At 47.3% G+C, this 19,828-nt stretch overlaps 1 protein-coding gene and 1 long non-coding RNA gene across 2 annotated transcripts in view; one reads left to right on the top strand and one right to left on the bottom strand.

Moving 5' to 3' along the window:
* The window catches only part of LOC149868363 (uncharacterized), a 56,182-nt gene extending 38,457 nt beyond the window's left edge, over positions 1-17,725 (bottom strand). Inside the window, exon 1 of the long non-coding RNA XR_016441235.1 lies at positions 17,493-17,725. This is a non-coding gene — a long non-coding RNA (uncharacterized LOC149868363). The remainder of the gene's footprint in view (positions 1-17,492) is intronic.
* Positions 1-19,377, top strand: part of ZNF475 (zinc finger protein 475) — a 46,882-nt gene extending 27,505 nt beyond the window's left edge. Inside the window, exons 4-5 of the mRNA XM_090038452.1 lie at positions 10,117-10,297; positions 19,226-19,377. Coding sequence (XP_089894578.1) covers positions 10,117-10,297; positions 19,226-19,377 — 333 coding nt within the window. The remainder of the gene's footprint in view (positions 1-10,116; positions 10,298-19,225) is intronic.
* Positions 19,378-19,828: the final 451 nt, after the last annotated feature.

The following is a 19,828-nucleotide window of genomic DNA, read 5'->3' on the forward strand; positions in this document are numbered from 1 at the left end:
CCGTCATGTTAGGGTGACGTAGCACCCTCAGAACCTCGCCCGCCACGACTTTGATGGTAAAATATATAATGTGGAGGCTGCCAGTTTCCCTAATGGACGGTCTAGTTGTTCGTCCCTATTCCAGATGGGGTATCTATGCGCTTCCTGCCTTAAGGGCAACGCGTGCCTCCAAGCCTCCCCCTCAGCACGCCCCAAGCCTCGCAGCTGTTCCGGGGGACGCTTGTATGGTCCCTCGCCCCTCGGGTGCCCTTGTTCTCACTCTCGGGCACCGGGGCTCTTCGCCCACCTGGCGCCTCCTTGGGTCGGGCCCCAATCTCTCGCCCGTTCCCCGCGCCCTGGGCCTGTCACGCTGGCGCCCAGCTACTTGCTGGCGCCTCCTGGGTCGGCTCGCCAGCACCGCTCACTACCGGCGCCCCCTGGACCGGGTCCTAGCCGGCGCCTGGCTAATCGCCGGCTCTGTCTTAAGTCTGGAGCGCTCTCGCCGCCCTAACCTCAGCGCCCTTGGGCCGGCACGCTCCCTCTGCCCGGATCTCGGCTCTATCACCGCCCTAGTCTCGGCGCCCTCGGGCCGGCTCACTCCCGCCGCCCTAGTCTCGGCGCCCTCGGGCCGGCTCACTCCCGCCGCCCTAGTCTCGGCGCCCTCGGGCCGGCTCACTCCCGCCGCCCTAGTCTCGGCGCCCTCGGGCCGGCTCACTCCCGCCGCCCTAGTCTCGGCGCCCTCGGGCCGGCTCACTCCCGCCGCCCTAGTCTCGGCGCCCTCGGGCCGGCTCACTCCCGCCGCCCTAGTCTCGGCGCCCTCGGGTGGCTAGCTCAGCTGCTCTCACTGCGCCAGCCTTAGCTCTATCGCCACCCTAGTCTCGGCGCCCTTGGGCCGGCGCTATCACCGCCCTAGTCTCGGCGCCCTTGGGTGGCTAGCTAGGCCTGGCTATTCGGCCCCTCTCTGGGGCCTCGCCCCACCCCCAGGGGCCTCTACCGCGCTCCCTGCGCTTCGCCCCTGTGGGCTTCCCACTCTGGGGCCAACACGCCACGCGCCCTGTCTTTGCCCCGCTCCGGGGCCTTGCCCTCTCTAGGGCTGACTCCGCGCCTCTTGCGCTCTGTCGCTGCCCCGCTCCGGGGCTTTGCCCTCTCGGGGCTGACTCCGCGCCTCTTGCGCTCTGTCGCTGCCCCGCTCCGGGGCTAAACACTGCCCTTATGGGCCGGGGTCTGTAACCCCGCACACCGCACCTCCCTGGCGCACTATAATGCCCAGCAGCACCGACACTAGTGCCCCTGGCACTGTGCCTCAGCTGGGCACTGGGAACCCCCAAGCTGTTGGGGAGCTCCCCTGAGGCCTCCTCGCTCCCCTACAGCCTCACCCGGTCCTCCGGTGTAAACTGTAACGTAATACTCCAGCCATCTGGCTATAACATAAATACAGAGGCTCCACACGCCTAACAACTCCAAGCCCTGCCAGGGCTCTCAGGCCTACCTGCAGTCAGGGTGATCTTGTTCCCTGCATCATCGTGGCCTGTTAGTGGGGTAAGGCTGCAAGCACTAACTCAGGCCACTCAGCTCAGCCGCAGAGCTCCTGCTCCTGCAACAGCCAGAAAGGAACTGTGTGTCTAGCTCCGGCCTCAGCTAGTTATAAAGGCCTGGCCCTGCCCTCTTCCGGCCATGTGACCGCCTGGTTGCCCTGGCAACCAGGCACCTGAGCTGCCTGGGTGATTGACAGCTCTGCCAATCACCCTCTCAATCCCGGAGCACCTCTGTGACTCCGTGACAGTGCCGTAATCAGCACTACTGCACAGTATTGCCAACACAATTATTTTGTGACACTAATGCGCACTAGGCTAATTCTACTGTGCATTAGCACATTCGCATGACTTTTGCCATGATGCGTTAATGTGCAGTAGAATTAGTCTACCGTGCATTTAGCATCTCATTTAGACACTCCCAGCCTCTACCAAAGCATTCATACAACTCTAGATAAAGCCTGTTGGAATATTCAAGCCCCTGGGTTTGTTGGGCTACCATAGTTAAGGCACATCAGGTTTTATAGCCAATAGCACTCCCAGCACTCCCAAACTGAATGACCAGGTATCCATTTACAGCTGGAAATCCTGAAGATAGCTTTCAGTAGAAGTCAGAGTGAAGCTTAAACTCATGCCTCTGGAGCAAAATACTTTACCTGGTATATTACTGCTTTTTTAATCCAAATGATGGCAAACAAAAATACAATGTATGGACTCAGTTGAATCAGTCAAGTCTAACTGTATGTAAAGCAAACAACAGCCTTTGCCTAACTGGCTTTCAGGAGTCAAATCAGTTTAGAGATTTCTATTCTTGCATACCATTTACATTATATTGTAATGCATAGTATTACATTCTGTCATTTCATATCAAGGGACTGCTGACAGCAAGTATTATATTCTTTAAACCGAGGTCTGAGCCAGTGAATGCACAACTCTTACTATGCAGATTAATAGTATCTGATATGCATGTTCTTTTTATAATTTCTTTTGCAACAGAAAATGATAACTTCAGTCCTAAAATCCTATAGTATCTATCTCTAGCATCTGGTGCTGCCATCTGCTGCCTATTTTTTTTTTTGCCTATTGTAATATCTACCCACAAAATACAAATGTTAGCTATGTCTTTCTTCTGCAGTATCATACATCCTAACACAGAATCTGTTCTGTTAGCTTTCTTTGTTCCAATAAAAACTTTACAGCATAACCTGCTCCAACACAACATTATTTACCCACTGAAAAAAAATTGAAATGCCTTCAAATATCATGTATTTCCACATAGCATGCCCTGCTCCTGCTCCTGCTCCTGTCCTTTAAGTCAATAACTGACTTTCCATTAATTTTAACAGGAACAGATTTGGTCAGTTTGTTAGAAGTTACTTGTAAATATAAAGACAAAAATGGTAAATAAGAATGGACAAAGAAAGTCTTGAAAGAGTTTTATTAAGGAACTATCCATTTGCCCATCAGGAATGACGGGTGGGGACAGAGCACCACCACCCACCATGCTGCCCCACTGCCACCTCCCAAGAGCAGGGGTGGGAACCTTTCCCCGCCATCCCCTCAGCCAGCACCCCGTGCCATCACCGCCACCTCCAGGGAGCAGGGCAAGGGGGTGGTGAGGCCAGCAATGCTGGCCTCATCCTCCTACTTTGTCTCCTCCATCCCTACCATCATCGTGGCACTCCACTGCACCACTGCTGCCACCTCCTGTCCAGAATGCTCTTGGAGCACTCTGATTGGTTGTTTCAGTAACCAGTCAGACTGCTCCAAGAGTGTTATGGACAGACAGACAGACAGATGGACTAAGCCCATTATTATATTAGCATGTTATCTTTGCAAGCAGTGGAAAGTCCCTTCTCTCTTCAACACACAGTCTTGTGGGTGCCCGTAGATGGGCTCGTTCACATTCTAATTAGAATGTGTCAGAGCAGATTTGATTAACTGAGTCTGCTCCATGTTCTAATTAGAATGCCGCAGCGTCGCCTCACTATCACATGTATTAAGCCCCTATGCATTTCAAAATGGCCATAGGGGCAGTTTATCTAAACCTCATTGAATGAGTTTTAGATAAAAGTGTCTTGTGGCCATTTTGAAATGCACAAGGGATTAATACATGTTGTGTTGTTCTCAGAAGACCAAGGAGTTAAGCTTATAGAATGATAAAGTTGTTTATTCAGACAACTGTACTCTGCCTGGAACCCACATCATAGTTCCATTTTTGTTTGAGTTTGTTGAATTTTTTTAATATTTTCACGTCTTGCTTTTCATTCTGATGAGCATCATCCACAAGATTTAGCATCCTAGTTTTGAGTTTCCTGTTAAACAGCATTTCTACTGGGGTACAATCCATGTTTCATGCATGTTTCTCTGTAATTTAAGAGTGACAGGTAAACATCAGTGTGTGAATCTGTAGCTTTTCTCAACAATTTCTTCACTATTTGTACTTCATTTTCCACCAGACCATTGGATGTGGGTATTTATAACTTGGAGTGTTGTGACAGAATCCATATTTATTTGCAAACCCTATAAAATCAAGACAGTTGAATTAAGGTCTATTGTCTGTTCTCACAATTTGTGAAATCCCATGTTTAGCAAAAATCGATTTGATTTATGACATGGTTTGCTGTTGTGCTTTTGAGCAATACAATTTCAGGATAGTGTCAGCAAGTTCAGAATAATAATCCAGCACTAATACATAATTTTTTCCTGCATGCATGACTAAGTCCACTTGATACCAAGGAGATACAGGCTCCTCTATGCCCATCATGGGCTCTTTTCTTTCCACTTATCTATACTTTAGGCATGTTGTATATGTCCTAACACCATTTTCTATGTCATTATTTATGCTGGGCCAATATAGAGCACCTCTTGCTCTCCTTTTGCATTTTTCAGTGTCTAGATGCCCCTCATGTACTCTTTTTAACATGTTTTTCTTTAGCACTGCTGGAACAACAAGTCATGAGCCTTTGAACAAAATACATCCAGGACTGACAGGTCTTCCTTGAACTGAGAGTAGGGGCTAAGTATATGTTTTCCAGGTCAACCAGCACAAATAGGTCTTATCACTTTTTGCAATGTAGTGTCCTGAGTAGTAGCTTCTGTAATTAGTGCCCACATTTTATCTGTGACAGGAATCATTCTTTTAATTAGATTAACATGTACTATGTCTTTGTCTGGAATTCTGTCATTTTCCATTGTATCATATTCCCTGGACAATGTATCTGCAATAAGTAGATTGTTTCCTGGCATATACTACATGTCTAGATTATATATGTGCAATTGAAAGAAAAGTCTCTGTAATGTGGGTGGCATGTCTGATAACTTACCAAAGGCTTATGATCAGTTTCAGCTATCGCAGCCTTCTCATAGATGAATATATGAAATTTCTTACAGCCATATACCAGAGCTAAATTTTCTTTCTCAATTTGTGTATATAGATACACTAACTTAGAGAGTACCCTAGATGCATATGCTACTGGTCTCCAGCTATCCCCATGTTTTTGAAGCAAAACTGCTTCAATGGCTTCTTTAGAAGCACCTACTGGCAATTAAATGGGTCTTTTAGGGTTGTGGTATTTTAGTACTGGAGCTTTCATTATTTTTTCCTTCAAGTTTTTCAATTCAGTTTCATGTTCATGTTTCCATATCCATTGAGTGTTCTTATGTAGGAGTGACCTAAGGTGTTTGGTTTGCTCTGCTAATGTTAGATAGATATTTCCCTACTAAATTGATCATTCCCGGTAATCTTTGCACTTCTTCCTTAGCTGTAGCGGGTGGGGTGTTTGTAGTGTCTTTAACCCTTGCAGGATTGATTTGCAACCTTTCTCATAGAGCTTTTCTCCCATTTATGTTATTCCTTTTCACCCTGAATTTGTATTTTTGTTGGTTCTGTTTCAAACCTGCTCTGTGAGTTCTTTCTAGTGCCTTTCTTACCTCAAGCCACATTCTTCCATAGTATTTCCACAAAATAATACATCATCAATATAAACCATAGTTCCATTAAGACCTTCAAAAATTTGTTGCACTTTTCTGTGAAATAATTCAGATGCAGAACACAGTCCAAAAGGAAGCCTACAAAAGCAATACCTTCCAAAGGGTGTATTGAAGGTACATAATCTAGTGCTAATTCTTTACTAAGGAAACTTGCCAAAACCCAGAAGAGGAATCCAAAGTGGAGAAATATTTACTTTCTGCCATGTTGCCAAAAAACTTTTCCCTGACAGGAATAGGAAAATGCTCCCGGCTGATGTACCTGTTCATTTGCTTAGGATCCAGACACAGTCTCAAGAATCCATCTTTTTTTCTATTATGGATAATGAATGAACCCAAGCAGTTAGTTGCTCTAGTTTTCCTATTATGTCCATGTTAACTAACCTATCTAATTCCTTTTTCAATTTCTCCCTTAGTACAAGAGGGAACATTTCTGGGAGCATGTATGGTGGGAGTATTTGGTTCTCTTAATTCTATCTTGTACTCAGTTGACAGTTTCCCTATGCCTTTAAATACATCATAAAACTCTTCTTCTATGTTCTTGCTTTCTAGCCTTTCAGTGGCATCCATTCTCTTAATCAGACCTAGAGTTTTACATGTTCCCAACCCAATAATTGGCACTAGCTTTCCTGGGACTATTACAGACTGAATTTTGACTATATTACCCTTGTGTCTAATATGCAGTGCACAAACACCCTTGTTTGCTTATTTGTTTGAGTCAAATAACTAAAAATAACTAAAACACACACAAACCCTAGGCACTTGGCCAAGTATTTGTAGGTATTTTTATAGGGACATGTTTCTCAGGAACAGGTCTTTTCTGTTATTGCTCTCTTTAATGGTAAAAAACAAAATACACAGTAAATAGCAGACAGTCTAGTTCCTAGCCTATGAGTAGTCTGGGTTGGAAAATTCCTTGAACTGACACCTGGTAATTTCCAAAAATAATATTATTTCAAACAATGATCTTTCCAGATGTGACATTTGGGTAGTACTGATTTGAAGAGGGGAAAAAGTAAATGAATGTTGAACGCCAGTAGCCTTAACATTTCCAAACAAACCCATTCGTCACTGAGATTCCATAGTTTAATAAGGAGCTGTTACTGGAATTAGTGAAGAGAATTTTCTTTCACTTTTTGTTTTAAAATCATCTATGCAGTCCACATTTTTAGAAGGGGATAAAATATATTGTAGTAAGGGTTCAGGTATGGCATTTTGGGATATAATTATTCCCCCTTCGGGAGATAAAATTTCCACAGTTCAATTTTTTTAAGCAACCATTCCAAATAAATTGAAAGTAGTATTTTTTTCTTTTATACCATTGAGGCAGTATAAAAGAAGCTTTAATGTTGGTGTAAATGTAGCTTAGCTGGCAAAATGACAAGGACCTGGCTAGAGTAGGCCAGAGCCAGAAATGGGCTTTGGTGTCAATAAGAACCAAGCCAAGAAGCATTTTTATTTAAAAGTATTCATAGCATACCATAAATATACACAAATGTACATACCCCCCTGCCCTGAAGAGCTTACAGTCTAACAGCCTGGACCAAAACTCATTGAGGTGAAAAGAAAGATGCTTCTTTGCATTCAAACCATTTTGGATCAGACCCTGAAGTCCTTTTGCCAAGTCAGTGAACATGTAGAAAGCTTGTAAGTCTGAGTATTACACTAAATAAGCAAAACACAAAATGTCGCAGGTCAAAGGGTGAAATAGCAGATGGTGTGAGGGGTATTGATAACAACAAGATAAAGGAGGCATTGTAGTAGTAGTAGTATAAATTCACTATATTACAGATGGGAAGAGAAGAGAACATATTATTAGAATAAAAATAATCTATTATCAAACATGGCTAAAGAAATTGCTAAAAAAAAAATTAAGATGACGAAGGGATATAAGATTAAAGAATCAATATATTTCAGCGTTTCTTTGAGGTAAAAGTCTTTCTTTAAGACTTATTCTGATTGTGCATTACAATCTTTAGAGCAAAGACAAAGTTTTCCCAACAATCACATACTGCTTTGTGGAGTAGTATTTAGTTTCTTAATGTAATAGGGTTCCCACCTGTGATACAGGAAATAAAGCTTAGATGGATGATGCAGTAATGACATTTTCAGACTTCGGGCTTAAGTGTAAGAAGAGCTGCATGGAACTTCTTAAATAAACTGAAGGTCTGACAAAGAAGCAGCAAATGTTGGATTAGACTGTGCCCTATCTTTCATCCCTGCTCAGCCAAGTAAGACACACTCCACCAGAGCATGGTGCAAGTAGATCCTTTCTCTTCATCCCTCCTGAGCAAAAAAACGGGGAATAAATAAATTCTGCCCATTATTATGATGCGTCTGAGATGTAATGCATCTGAGGGCTAACTTCTAAGGCAGCACTGGCATGGTAGGCACACCACACCTAGTGAGGCACGTTCCAAATGTACAGTCTAGCCTATAATTTGTAACACTACTTTTCTATTACCCAAATAGAACAGTAACAGTACTTTTCTATTACCCAAATGTAGAACCTGACTGCCTATTTCTTTATGAGTAGAGCTATTTTTTTACCACAGACAAAACAGCTGCAGAGTAAAAACATCCTTATTTACAGCCCAACTCTGTTCTCATTGAAGTCGATGACAACATTCATATTGATATCAGTGAGCAAAAGAGAAAATTTCCATTTCCTTTCGTGATCCATAATTGAATTATTTGACTTAGCACCAGTTTCAATCCAGCAGCAGCAAATGTCATAGCTATCTGATGTCAACTGAGCTGAAATTTCTCAAGAATCAAGTACCACAATCACCAAAAAAACTCATGACTTGTAAGTTTTACAGAGATGCCAAGGGCTGAATTGGCAATGATGGATTAACTATGCTCTGCTCTTAGACTCAGGTTGGCAACAGATATCACCTTTCCTGGCCCTTGTGCTGCCATAAAAAATTTATGGCATGACAAAGATAAAGCAAACAGCCATCCATATCCCTTATCATGCTACAAATGCCCACAATTTCTGGGCATGACAAAGGTGGCAATAGAGCATGCTGTTTTTTACTAGCAGACATCTCTTTGCATGTAGTGGGAAAATGCAGTCACCCTGGCATTGCCTGCACTATGCAGTGACCCTGGGTAGGTGCTCTGGAGGCTTGAAAGACCCAATCCTTGCATCTAGGGAATTCTTTAATGTGCCAGGGAAAGCCTGGGGTGCATTTCTGTAATCAAAGAAACCTTGGGCTTTCTCCACTTAAGGAGGCTCACCAGAGAGACCCCGGGGTGTATGTCTGCAGCCAGGGAAATGCTGCCTTTCCCTGCCTAGGAAGACATGCCCCAAGATTCTCCAGGGTGCATCTCTGTAAGTGGGAAAAGCCAGACAGATGCCCCAGGGGGTCCAATTCTCTGAGGAAGTTCCCAGCATATGCAAGATTGGGCTCCTCAAGTTCCAGAATAACATGTTGCCTGTTGTCCTGCAGCATGAACAGGCAAGACAATGAGCAACATACGTTCTCCCAATGAAGCACATAAGTCCAAGCAGAGCTGATGCTGCTTCATTTGGCAGTGTCTGTTTCTACACTTAGTCTCCCTAGGGCAGAGTTAACATGCTAAATGGGTAACTACAGACATTTTTACTGTGGCTTCCATGTTATTTCTGGCATTTTTATGAATAAAAAAAGGGTTTCAGATTCACAGACTGTCAACATATCACTCGACACATCAACTGAATTGAGACATTTAACTACATGTGTTTCTGCCTTGCTATGACTTGCCTGCAACTCCCCCAACTAAGATGAAACAGGGTTTCATAAAGCAACTTGACCAAGAGAACAAGTTGATTAAATCAATGATGCCGGTTTGCCAGGAAGCTGTGATTGGGTGTAGAATTCTATATAACAAACTAGTTAAAGTTTACTAAGTGGCACGTAGGCATACAAAGTTCTCTGGGAAAATCCAATAACTTCTATTAGACCAACTGAAATAGTTGGAAAAAATCTCCTTTGCAAGATTTTGGGTACAAACACCCTTCATCAGGTTAAAGAAGTGTCTGCAGTTCGCCTATGCTCTTCCTGGGTGGAACAGAATAGAATAGCTTTAATATTGTATTGCAATTATTATTTCTATTGATTTCAGTGGACTTTGATTCAGTTTCAGAAAGGTACCTGCATTACTAAATGACTATTTGGAAAAAGTCAACTAGTTCTTTGATCACTCCGGGCTGAAGATTAATATATGCCATGTAAGGGTACAGGTTGTAGCCACATTGGTCTAAGGACACAGGCAGACAGGGTTCTTCAGGTCAATCTGATATCTTGTATTAGACCAATTAAAATAGTTGGAAAAATTCTTCTTTGCAAGTTTTTGGGTATAAACACTCTTCATCAGGCTGAGGAAGCATCTGCAGTTGGTCTGTGCTCTTCCTGAATGGAATAGAATAGAATAACTTCAGATCAAAGAACTGGTCAACCTTTTCCACATAGTCATTTAGTAGTGCATGTACCTTTCTGAAGCTGAATCAAAGCTCACTAAAATCAATAGAAATAATAATTTCAATAGAATATCAGATCTTTTCAAGAGCAGTTGTATACAAAGCATTCTAAAAACAATGATGTTTCTTAACTGCATTTGTTTTTTTCAGCCCCCTGTGATAAGACGGCCGCCAACAGTTATTTGTTACATATGTGGCCGTGAGTATGGAACTAAATCTATTGCCATCCATGAGCCACAATGTCTGAAAAAGTGGCACAATGAGAATGACATGCTACCCAAACATCTACGAAGACCTGAACCCAAAAAGCCAGAAGTCAAATCCATACAAGGTAAGTGAGAAAATAAACAAGAGGGAGGATGAAAGTGGTAGAAGAAATTTGGTTTTAAGAATAAGTAAAAATTTTGTATGGGATTTTCTGCATCCAGTCAAAATGGGATATATTTCTGGTGGAGATAATTTTGCTTTATGTTTAAGCATTCTGTTTTCTTCTGCCACTGAGTCTGTAAGAGTTAAGTGTAGTCAGTGCCTCTCAAGTAATGCCCCTTTTCTTTGTCAGAAGTTTCCAGTCGAAAACCAGTCAAATTTCGATCTGCTCCATAACTACTGCATTCGTTATAGTTACTTTGTGGATATTGTCTACCTGTCACGGAGTCACAGAGGTGCTCCGTGATTGAGAGGGTGATTGGCAGAGCTGCCAATCACCCAGGCAGCTCAGGTGCCTGGTTGCCAGGACAACCAGGTGGTCACATGGCCGGAAGAGGGCAGGGCCTGGCCTTTATAACCAGCGTAGGCCAGAGCCTGAGACACAGTTCCCTTCTGGCGGCCGCGGGAGCAGGAGCTCTGCGGCTGAGCTGAGCGGCCTGGGTTAGTGGCTGCTATTTCATCGCGCTAACCGGCTGCAATGATGCAGGGAACAGCATCGCCCTGACTGGAGGTAGGATTGCGGGCCCTGGTGGGGCTTGGAGTTGTTAGGCGTGTGGAGCCTTTGCTTATGTTATAGCCAGATGGCTTGAGTATTGAGTTACAGTTTAACCGGAGGGCCGGGTGGGGCTGTAGGGGAGCGAGGAGGCCTCAGGGGAGCTCCCCAACAGCTTGGGGGTCCCCAGTGCCCAGTTGAGGCACAGTGCCAGGGGCACTAGTGTCGGTGCGGCTGGGCATTATATTGCGCCAGGGAGGTGCAGTGTGCGGGGTTATAGACCCCAGCCCATAAGGGTGGTGTTTAGCCCCGGAGCGGGGCAGGGACAGGGCGCCGGGGGCGCGGAGTCAGCCCCGAGAGGGCAAGGCCCAAGAGTGGGGCAGAGACAGGGCGCCGGGGGTGCGGAGTCAGCCCCGAGAGGGCAAGGCCCAAGAGCGGGGCAGAGACAGGGCGCGGGGCGCGTGGCGTGTTGGCCCCGGAGGGGGGAAGCCCAAAGGGGCAATGCGCAGGGAGCGCGGTAGTGGCCCCTGAGGGGCAAGGCCCCAGAGAGGGGCCGAATAGCCAGGCCTAGCTAGCCACCCGAGGGCGCCGAGGCTAGGGCGCGCGGCGATAGCGCCGGCCCGAGGGCGCCGAGGCTAGGGCGCCAGGCGAGAGAGAGCCGGCCCGAGGGCGCCGAGATTAGGGCGGCGATAGAGCTAAGGCTAGAACCCGGCCCAAGGGCGCCGAGGCTAGGGCGGCGAGAGAGAGCCGAGATCCGGGCAGAGGGAGCGAGCCGGCCCGAAGGCGCCGAGGCTAGGGCGGCGAGAGAGCCGAGATCCGGGCAGAGGGAGCGAGCCGGCCCGAAGGCGCCGAGGCTAGGGCGGCGAGAGAGCCGAGATCCGGGCAGAGGGAGCGAGCCGGCCCGAAGGCGCCGAGGCTAGGGCGGCGAGAGAGCCGAGATCCGGGCAGAGGGAGCGTGCCGGCCCAAGGGCGCCGAGGCTAGGGCGGCGAGAGTGCTCCAGACTCAGACCGAGCCGGCGATTAGCCAGGCGCCGGCTAGAACCCGGTCCAGGGGGGGCCGGTAGTGAGCGGCGCTGGTGGAGCCGACACAGGAGGCGCCAGCAAGTGGCTGGGCGCCAGCATGATAGGCCCAGGGCGTGGGGAACGGGCCAGAGATTGGGGCCCGACCCAAGGAGGCGCCAGGTGGGCAAAGAGCCCCGGTGCCCGAGAGTGAGAGCAAGGGCACCCGAGGGGCGAGGGACCAGACAAGCGTCCCCCGGAACAGCTGCGAGGCTTGGGGCGTGCTAAGGGGGAGGCTTGGAGGCACGCATTGCCCTTAAGGCAGGACGCTTATCAAATACCCGTCTGGAATAGGGACGAACAACTAGACCGTCCATTAGGGAAACTGGCAGCCTCCACATTACATATCTTACCATCAAAGTCGTGGCGGGCGAGGTTCTGAGGGTGCTACGTCACCCTAACGTGACGGTAGGCGGCGCTAGGGAGCTCAGGGCCGCCCCTAGCCGCCGCTCCCTCACACTACCTTTTTGGATCTTTGGATATTCTACCTTTTTGGATCTTTAAAAAAAGAGTAATGTGCCTGTGACAGGAGTGCCACTATTGGAGCCTCTCCGGGTATGGTTCCATAGTTTCATAGTTTCATAGTAGCTAGAGTCGGAAGGGACCTAGGTAGATCATCTAGTCCGACCCCCTGCCTTAGCAGGAAAGAGCACCGGGGTCAGATGACCCCGGCAAGGTGCTCATCTAACTTCCTTTTAAAAATCCCCAGGCTAGGAGCCTGCACCACTTCCCCTGGAAGCTGGTTCCAGGCCCTAGCCACCCTGACTGTGAAGTAGCGCCTCCTAATATCTAATCTAAACTTACCCTCCGCCAGTTTGTGACCGTTATTCCTGGTCACTCCTGGCAGCGCACGGGGGAACAGGGACTCCCCCAATACCTGCTGATCCCCCCTGACCAGTTTGTAGCAGGCCACAAGGTCCCCCCTTAGCCTTCTCTTGTGGAGGCTAAACAGGTTCAGGTCCCGTAGCCTATCCTCATAAGGCCTGCCCTGCTGACCCCTGATCATACGAGTGGCCCTCCTCTGAACTCTTTCCATATTGTCCACGTCCCTCTTGAAGTGTGGTGCCCAGAACTGGACGCAGTACTCCAGCTGCGGCCTGACCAGTGCCGCATAGAGGGGGAGGATCACCTCCCTGGACCTGCTCGAGATGCATCTGTAGATGCATGACAGGGTACGATTGGCCTTCTTGACTGCCTCCCCACACTGTCGGCCCATGTTCATCGTGGAGTCAATGACGACTCCAAGATCCTTTTCCGTCTCCGTGCTGGCAAGAGGGGAGTTCCCCAACCTGTAAGTGTGGTGCCGGTTCTTCCTCCCCATGTGCAACACCTTGCACTTATCAGTGTTAAACCCCATCCTATTCTCATCCGCCCACCGTTGCAACCTGTCAAGGTCAGCTTGTAGCCTATTGCACCCTTCTAGTGCACCCACATCCCCCCACATCTTAGTGTCATCAGCAAACTTGAACAGGGTGCTTTCTACCCCCTCATCCAAGTCACTGATGAAGATGTTGAACAGTGCAGGCCCGAGGACCGAGCCCTGCGGAACCCCACTGCCCACATCCTTCCAGGTCGAGAAGAACCCATCCACTACCACCCTCTGGGTGCGGCCCTCCAACCAGTTGGCGACCCATTTGACCGTGTGGGCATCGACACCACAGTCTCCCAGCTTTTTGATGAGGACAGGGTGAGAGACAGTGTCGAAAGCCTTCCGGAAGTCCAAAAAGACTACATCCACAGCAACCCCTGCGTCTAATGATTTGGTGACCTGATCGTAAAAGGCCACCAGGTTGGTCTGACAAGACCTGCCACTGATAAACCCATGTTGGTTGCCCCTGAGCATGCATTCCCCCGCAAGGCCCTCCTGGATGTGTGCCAGGATAATTTTTTCAAAGAGCTTACCCGGGATTGAGGTAAGACTAACTGGCCTGTAATTTCCCGGGTCCTCTTTTTTTCCCTTTTTGAAGATAGGGACCACATTGGCCCTCTTCCAGTCCTCCGGCACCTCGCCAGAGCACCACGAGTGCTCATAGAGCCGTGCCAGGGGTCCCGCAATGACCTCAGCCAGTTCCTGTAGAACCCTAGGGTGAAGATCGTCCGGACCAGCGGACTTGAACACGTCCAGCCTCTCCAGAAGTACCCTAACTAACTCCTCGCTAACCCTTGGCCCAGGCGTGTCTCTCTCGGGGCCCGAGGGGGGCCCAGCAGGGAGGTGGCTGAACTGGTCCCTACTTAGGAAGACAGAGGCAAAGAAATCGTTAAATATGTTAGCTTTGTCATCTGGCGTGATGACTAAGTTGCCCATCGTGTCCTGCAGGGGCCCCACATTACCCGGGACCCTCTTTTTACCCCCTATGTATTTGAAGAAGGACTTCTTATTGTCCTTAATCCGGGAAGCTAGTCCAACTCCAACCTTCCGCCCTCCTCTAATGAGCCAACTGCCTACTTACTCGCCGGCCACGCCTTGATCTTATTTAATTAATAGATTGCTGTAATTAGTGGAAGGCTGCCCATTTTTATGCGCCCTGATAACAGGGGGTGCTATCTGTAGCTCCTTTTCCTCCCCTACACCGCAGCCCAAGCCCCGCAGATGGTGCTGGTGTAATCTGACTCTGGCCCTGTTATGTCTTGGCCCTCCTTTTGCCCTCAGGGCTCCTCTGCACTCTGGGGGCTCCTCTGTCCCCTCTCTCTCGCTCTCTCGGGGCTAGGCCAATGCCAAAACACTGTGCCTTCTCCGGTGCCAGGAACCCCCACGCTACTCGGGAGTCCCTGTGTGGCCTCCTCCAACCCCTACAGCTTCACCCAGTCCTCTGGTTAAACAGTAAACACAAAACACAAAGCCCCTGGGCTATAACATAAAGCTAAACCATCTGGTCAGACAACAGTTAACCCCTACCAGGCAAAAATACTCCAGCTCATGGCAGCAATCCACGGGCTCGTGCAGCCAAACCTTGGCCTTCTCTCTGCATGGGCTGAGCTCCTCACTCCTTGGCTGCCAGAGGAGGAACTGCCACCCTAGCCTCCTGCCTGGGTTTAAGAAGAGCTAAGCCCTGCCCCTTCCTGTCAGGGTGTTTTGCTGGTTGCCCCAGCAACCAGCACATTTGCTGCCTTGGTAACTGGCAGCTGCGCCTCCCCCTTCTCACCACTAGGGGCCTCTCTTGAGCCATCCCTGTTCTCAGGCGCAGGGCACCTAAGTGGTCTGCAACAGTGCCATTTTTATATGTCAATTAATTAAAACAGAGGCATCAAATTAATCTGGCCTTGCAGATTGGATGAGTGGCACAGGGCCGGTCCACAGGCTGAATCAGTACCATGGACTCTCCCTCCCTCCTTCCCATGCCAGATCCAGTGCATGTGCCTGCACCAGGACCTATGCTGCACATGGTGCCTGGCCCGTGTGCCCCACACCTCACTGGTTCAGGACTCATGTTGCATACAGTGCTTGCTCCAGCTGATTTGAGACCATGTGCAGCATGGGTCCTGAACTGGCCAGAGGGTTGCAACTTGCAACATGAATCCTAGACTTGCCAGAACAGGTGCCCCATGCCTAGTCCCAGACCAGCCATGGTGGATGTCATGGCTCATGCAGATCTTGGACCCGGCATCTTGTTCGGTGCTCCTCCAAGGCCCTGCATGCAGGGCTGATCCAGCATGCACTGTGAGGGTCAGCTCAGACACAGAAGCAGCACAAGGGACTGGGTGATAGGGATCCATGGGCCAAATCCAGCCCCAAACCCAGATCTTTGACACCCTTCTGTTAAAATGTCATGCTTAGGGGCAACCAACACGGGTTCATCAGTGGCAGGTCCTGTTAGACCAACCTGGTGGCCTCTATGATCAGATAACCAAATCATTAGATGCAGGGGTAGCAGTGAACATAGTCTTCCTGGATTTCAGAAGGCCTTCGACACTGTCTCTCACCCTGCTCTCATTAAGAAACTGGGGGACTGTGGTGTCAACACCCACACAGTCAATTGGGTTGCCAACTGGCTGGAGGGCCGCACCCAGAGAGTGGTGGTGGTGGATGGGTCATTTTCAGCCTGGAGGGATGTGGACAGTGGGGTTCCTCGGGCCTGCACTGTTCAACATCTTCATCAGCGACTTGGATGAGGGGGTAAAAAGCACCCTGTTCAAATTTGCTGATGACACTAAGATGTGGGGGGATGTGGGAACTCTAGAAGGGAGCAATAGGCTACAGTTGGACCTAGACAGGTTACAAGGGTGGGCGGATGAGAACAGGATGGGATTCAACACTGACAAGTGCAAAGTGATGCACCTCGGGAGGAACAACTGGCACCATACCTACAGGTTGGGGAACTTCCCTCTTGTCAGCACAGAGGCAGAAAAGGATCTTGGAGTCGTCATTGACCCCAAGATGAACATGAGTCGGCAGTGTGGGGAAGCAGTCAGGAAGGCCAACCGTACCATGTCATGCATCCACAGATGCATCTTGAGTAGGTCCGAGGAGGTGATCCTCCCCCTCTATGCGGCACTGGTCAGGCCGCAGCTGGAGTACTGCATCCAGTTCTGGGTGCCGCACTTCAAGAGGGATGTGGACAACATGGAAAGGGTCCAGAGGTGGGCCACTCATATGGTCAGGGAGCATCAGGGCAGGCCTTATGAGGAGTGGCTAAGGGACCTGAACCTACTTAGCCTCCACAAGAGAAGGCTGAGGGGGGATCTAGTGGCCTGTTACAAACTAGTCAGGGGGATCAGCAGGCATTGGGGTAGTCCCTGTTCCCCTGAGCAGTGCCAGGAGTGACCAGGAATAACGGTCACAAGCTGGTAGAGGGTAGATTTAGGCTAGATATCAGGAGGCGCTACTTCACGGTCAGGGCGGCTAGGATCTGGAACCAACTTCCAAGAGAAGTGGTGCTGGCCCCTACCCTGGGGGTCTTTAAGAGGAGGTTAGATGAACACCTTGCTGGGGTCGTTTGACCCCAGTAGTCTTTCCTGCCATGGCAGGGGGTCGGACTAGATGACCTACTCAGGTCCCTTCCAACCCTAGAAACTATGAAACTATGAAACCATGAAAACAAAATAACCTTCAGGCAACTTTGGGACCAAACACTCAGCCAGATTTTCTTCTATAATGTTAGCCATACAAACCTAAACTCTAGCAATTTCCAGTGATAACCAGTGTTGCTTCTGAGATACCAGAGTTTTAACCCTATTCTGTAATAACAAATATGAATGCTAACTATGTGGTCATTCAGGAGAAATATTGATGGTTCAAAAGCAGCCACGTGGCCAACCCAGATATTGAGCACATGAGTTAAATCTGCAAAGGAAAATGTGCTTCCTGAGAAGGCATGTTCATGTCATTTCTCTTTTTATTGATCAGCTTTTTTATTGTGGGATACAGCTAAGAAAGAAAAAGATTGGTTATCCTGGGTTTCAAGGGATGTTCCAGGTTTTGTTGAAAGTTTGGTTGTCATCTTAGCCACTAGCTGTTTGGGGGAAATGAGGAGAGGAAAGAAAAGCTTCTTCTCTGAAAGAGCGGCCCAGCAGATGTCTCTCAGATATAAATATGAGTATTTTTTCATACCTGGGAAAGCAGTCAGGCATGGCGTTGAGTACTTCCCATGAGGTGTTGTATGCCACTAGTTTCCCCAGAGGCACTTGGCAGCATGGCCCTATCTGTCTGCTGGTGAAAATCTAATCCATACCACATTTGAGCAAAAACTACACGCTACCCCGCTTCCCGGTCTTCAGAAAATAATCTTCATTTTGTTCTTTTGAACTAAGAAGTGCTCCAGTCACGAGGAGAATACTCACTGACCCCCCAAACCACAAATGCGTACGGCATGCCTCTCTGCTTCACAACTCAGGGGAGGGGCTAGCTTTTCAGTGAATGGAACGAGCAGCATTTTAAGCCAGAAATGTGATCTACTTACATAAAGCTTTTTATAACTTACATAAAGCTGTTTTGTAAAAATATAAAGTGTCACTGGACAGAACCAGTGCACTGATCACACAGTGTTTTGTTTGTGCAGTTTACACATGCCTGTAACAAGAAACCACCTCCTTTTTTTACTCGCTTTTTTATAGTCAATAAACTTTCCAAAGTACAGAAAAAAACACATTCATTTCCTTCAAGCGAAAGGGATATTTGTCTCAGCCAAAAAAAGAAACACCACTTTGCTGCTCTTCTAACAAAAAGAACATTAGGAACAGACATATTAAGAGTTCTAAGGTTTATTGCGGTTATGAGACCCATTGGATATGAAACATATTAAAACTGTATGAACTCTTAATGAATAGATCCATATCATGCCAGTGATAGAAACCATGGAATATTTTAAAAATGCACAGAGCCTTTTTTTAAGTGCAGTGACACTCACAGTTTGAAGACAAAATCTATTTAATGATAGCCATTATCTATGTAATGCTATATGTATTATTTATGTTCTGGGAAGGCCAACATTTTTCCTGTTTCAAATCAAGCCTTTTTTTTCCATATTCTTCAAATGTAGTCATTAGGCAACGTAGCTTTGAAATGTGTTTAAAAAATAAGTTTTGAAAGATCATTTCAAAGTGAAAGGAAATAAAGCTTTTATGGTATAAATGGCAGGATTTAAAACAGGTTTTTCAAGCCTAAAGCTACACTCTTACTAAAGGTAAACGCCCATCAAAGGTAATGAAGGTAAAGTGGGGGCAGGGGTTATCTGAGAATTGCAGAATCAGTGACTTCCATGGGAATTCTACCTAAATAGGAACTTCAGGGTTTGTCCATATGAGGTTTGGGGTTTAATCTCACTTTTCTTCAAGTTTTTAGCAAAATATTTATAGATTTCAATAGGAGGAGAACTGGGGCCTTTGTCCAAAATGCTGAAGAGGGAACATGCTGAACTAAACTGAACTGAACTGCACTGAACTCTCTCCATACCCTTGGTTAGATTCTTATTATGCAGAGCTTGAAATAAGGCCAAAAAGTGAAATTCACTGATAATAACATGTATGCAAAAGGTGTTAACAATTAGTTAAGAATGCATGCATAACACATAGTGCCATGTTTTCTTCTCATTTTAATACAATACAGAATGGTACTGTTTGTAGTTAACTTTATTTAACCCCTGGGACAATAAGCAGAGCCTTCTTTCTCTCTCTCTCTCTCTCCCCTCTTTTTCTCATTTCTTTCCTTTCCTTTTGCAAAAGCAATATGATTTGGTTAAAACCAAAAGGCTCAGGCAGGAGGTATTTCCTGAAAATATTTTCCATGAAGAGCTGGATATGGCTCTCCAGAATGAAAACTGATACTTTCTTTTTTTAATTTTCCAGCCCATGGTTTCTATGATCTTGATGCTTTAAATGAGGCTTCCTGGAACAGTGCCCAGAGCCAGTTAGTTCCATGTGATATTTGTGGACGTACCTTCCTGCCAGACAGACTGATTGTCCACCAGCGCTCTTGTAAACCGAAACCAGCAAAGTAAAATGCCCTTGCGCAGATACACACGTCCCAGCCAAAGCATAAGAGGAATAAAATCCAGACAAAAAGAAGAGGACAGAGCCCCAGTGCACTATCAAATCACATGATCCAAACATCTCCTATGTAAGATTAATAGTAGCTGCTAGAATGTAGGTCAAATACAGCAATGTTTAGCACACCATTATAGAAATGTAGAATATCATTTTATTTCCGTGCTCTAAGAGATAAAGCTTCAAAGGCACACGTAAAGGAGTACTAAGGTGGCTTTAAATTAATTGCATCCCCTCTTGATCCTGTGCTATTCTTCAGGGCTGGAAACACCAATTACAGAAGTCTCTCTGGGCTTGTCTATGGCCTCTAGTGTTTCCTGGAGTCTCTACAGCACTGTGTTTTGCAGCCCTAGCCTTTACATGCCTCTGGCACAACCCTTTTTTCAGAACTAGCCAGGGTGTCTA

This window comes from Crocodylus siamensis, chromosome 3 (genome assembly GCF_052110815.1).
Source record: "Crocodylus siamensis isolate JL-2025a chromosome 3, ASM5211081v1, whole genome shotgun sequence".
NCBI lineage: Eukaryota > Metazoa > Chordata > Crocodylia > Crocodylidae > Crocodylus > Crocodylus siamensis.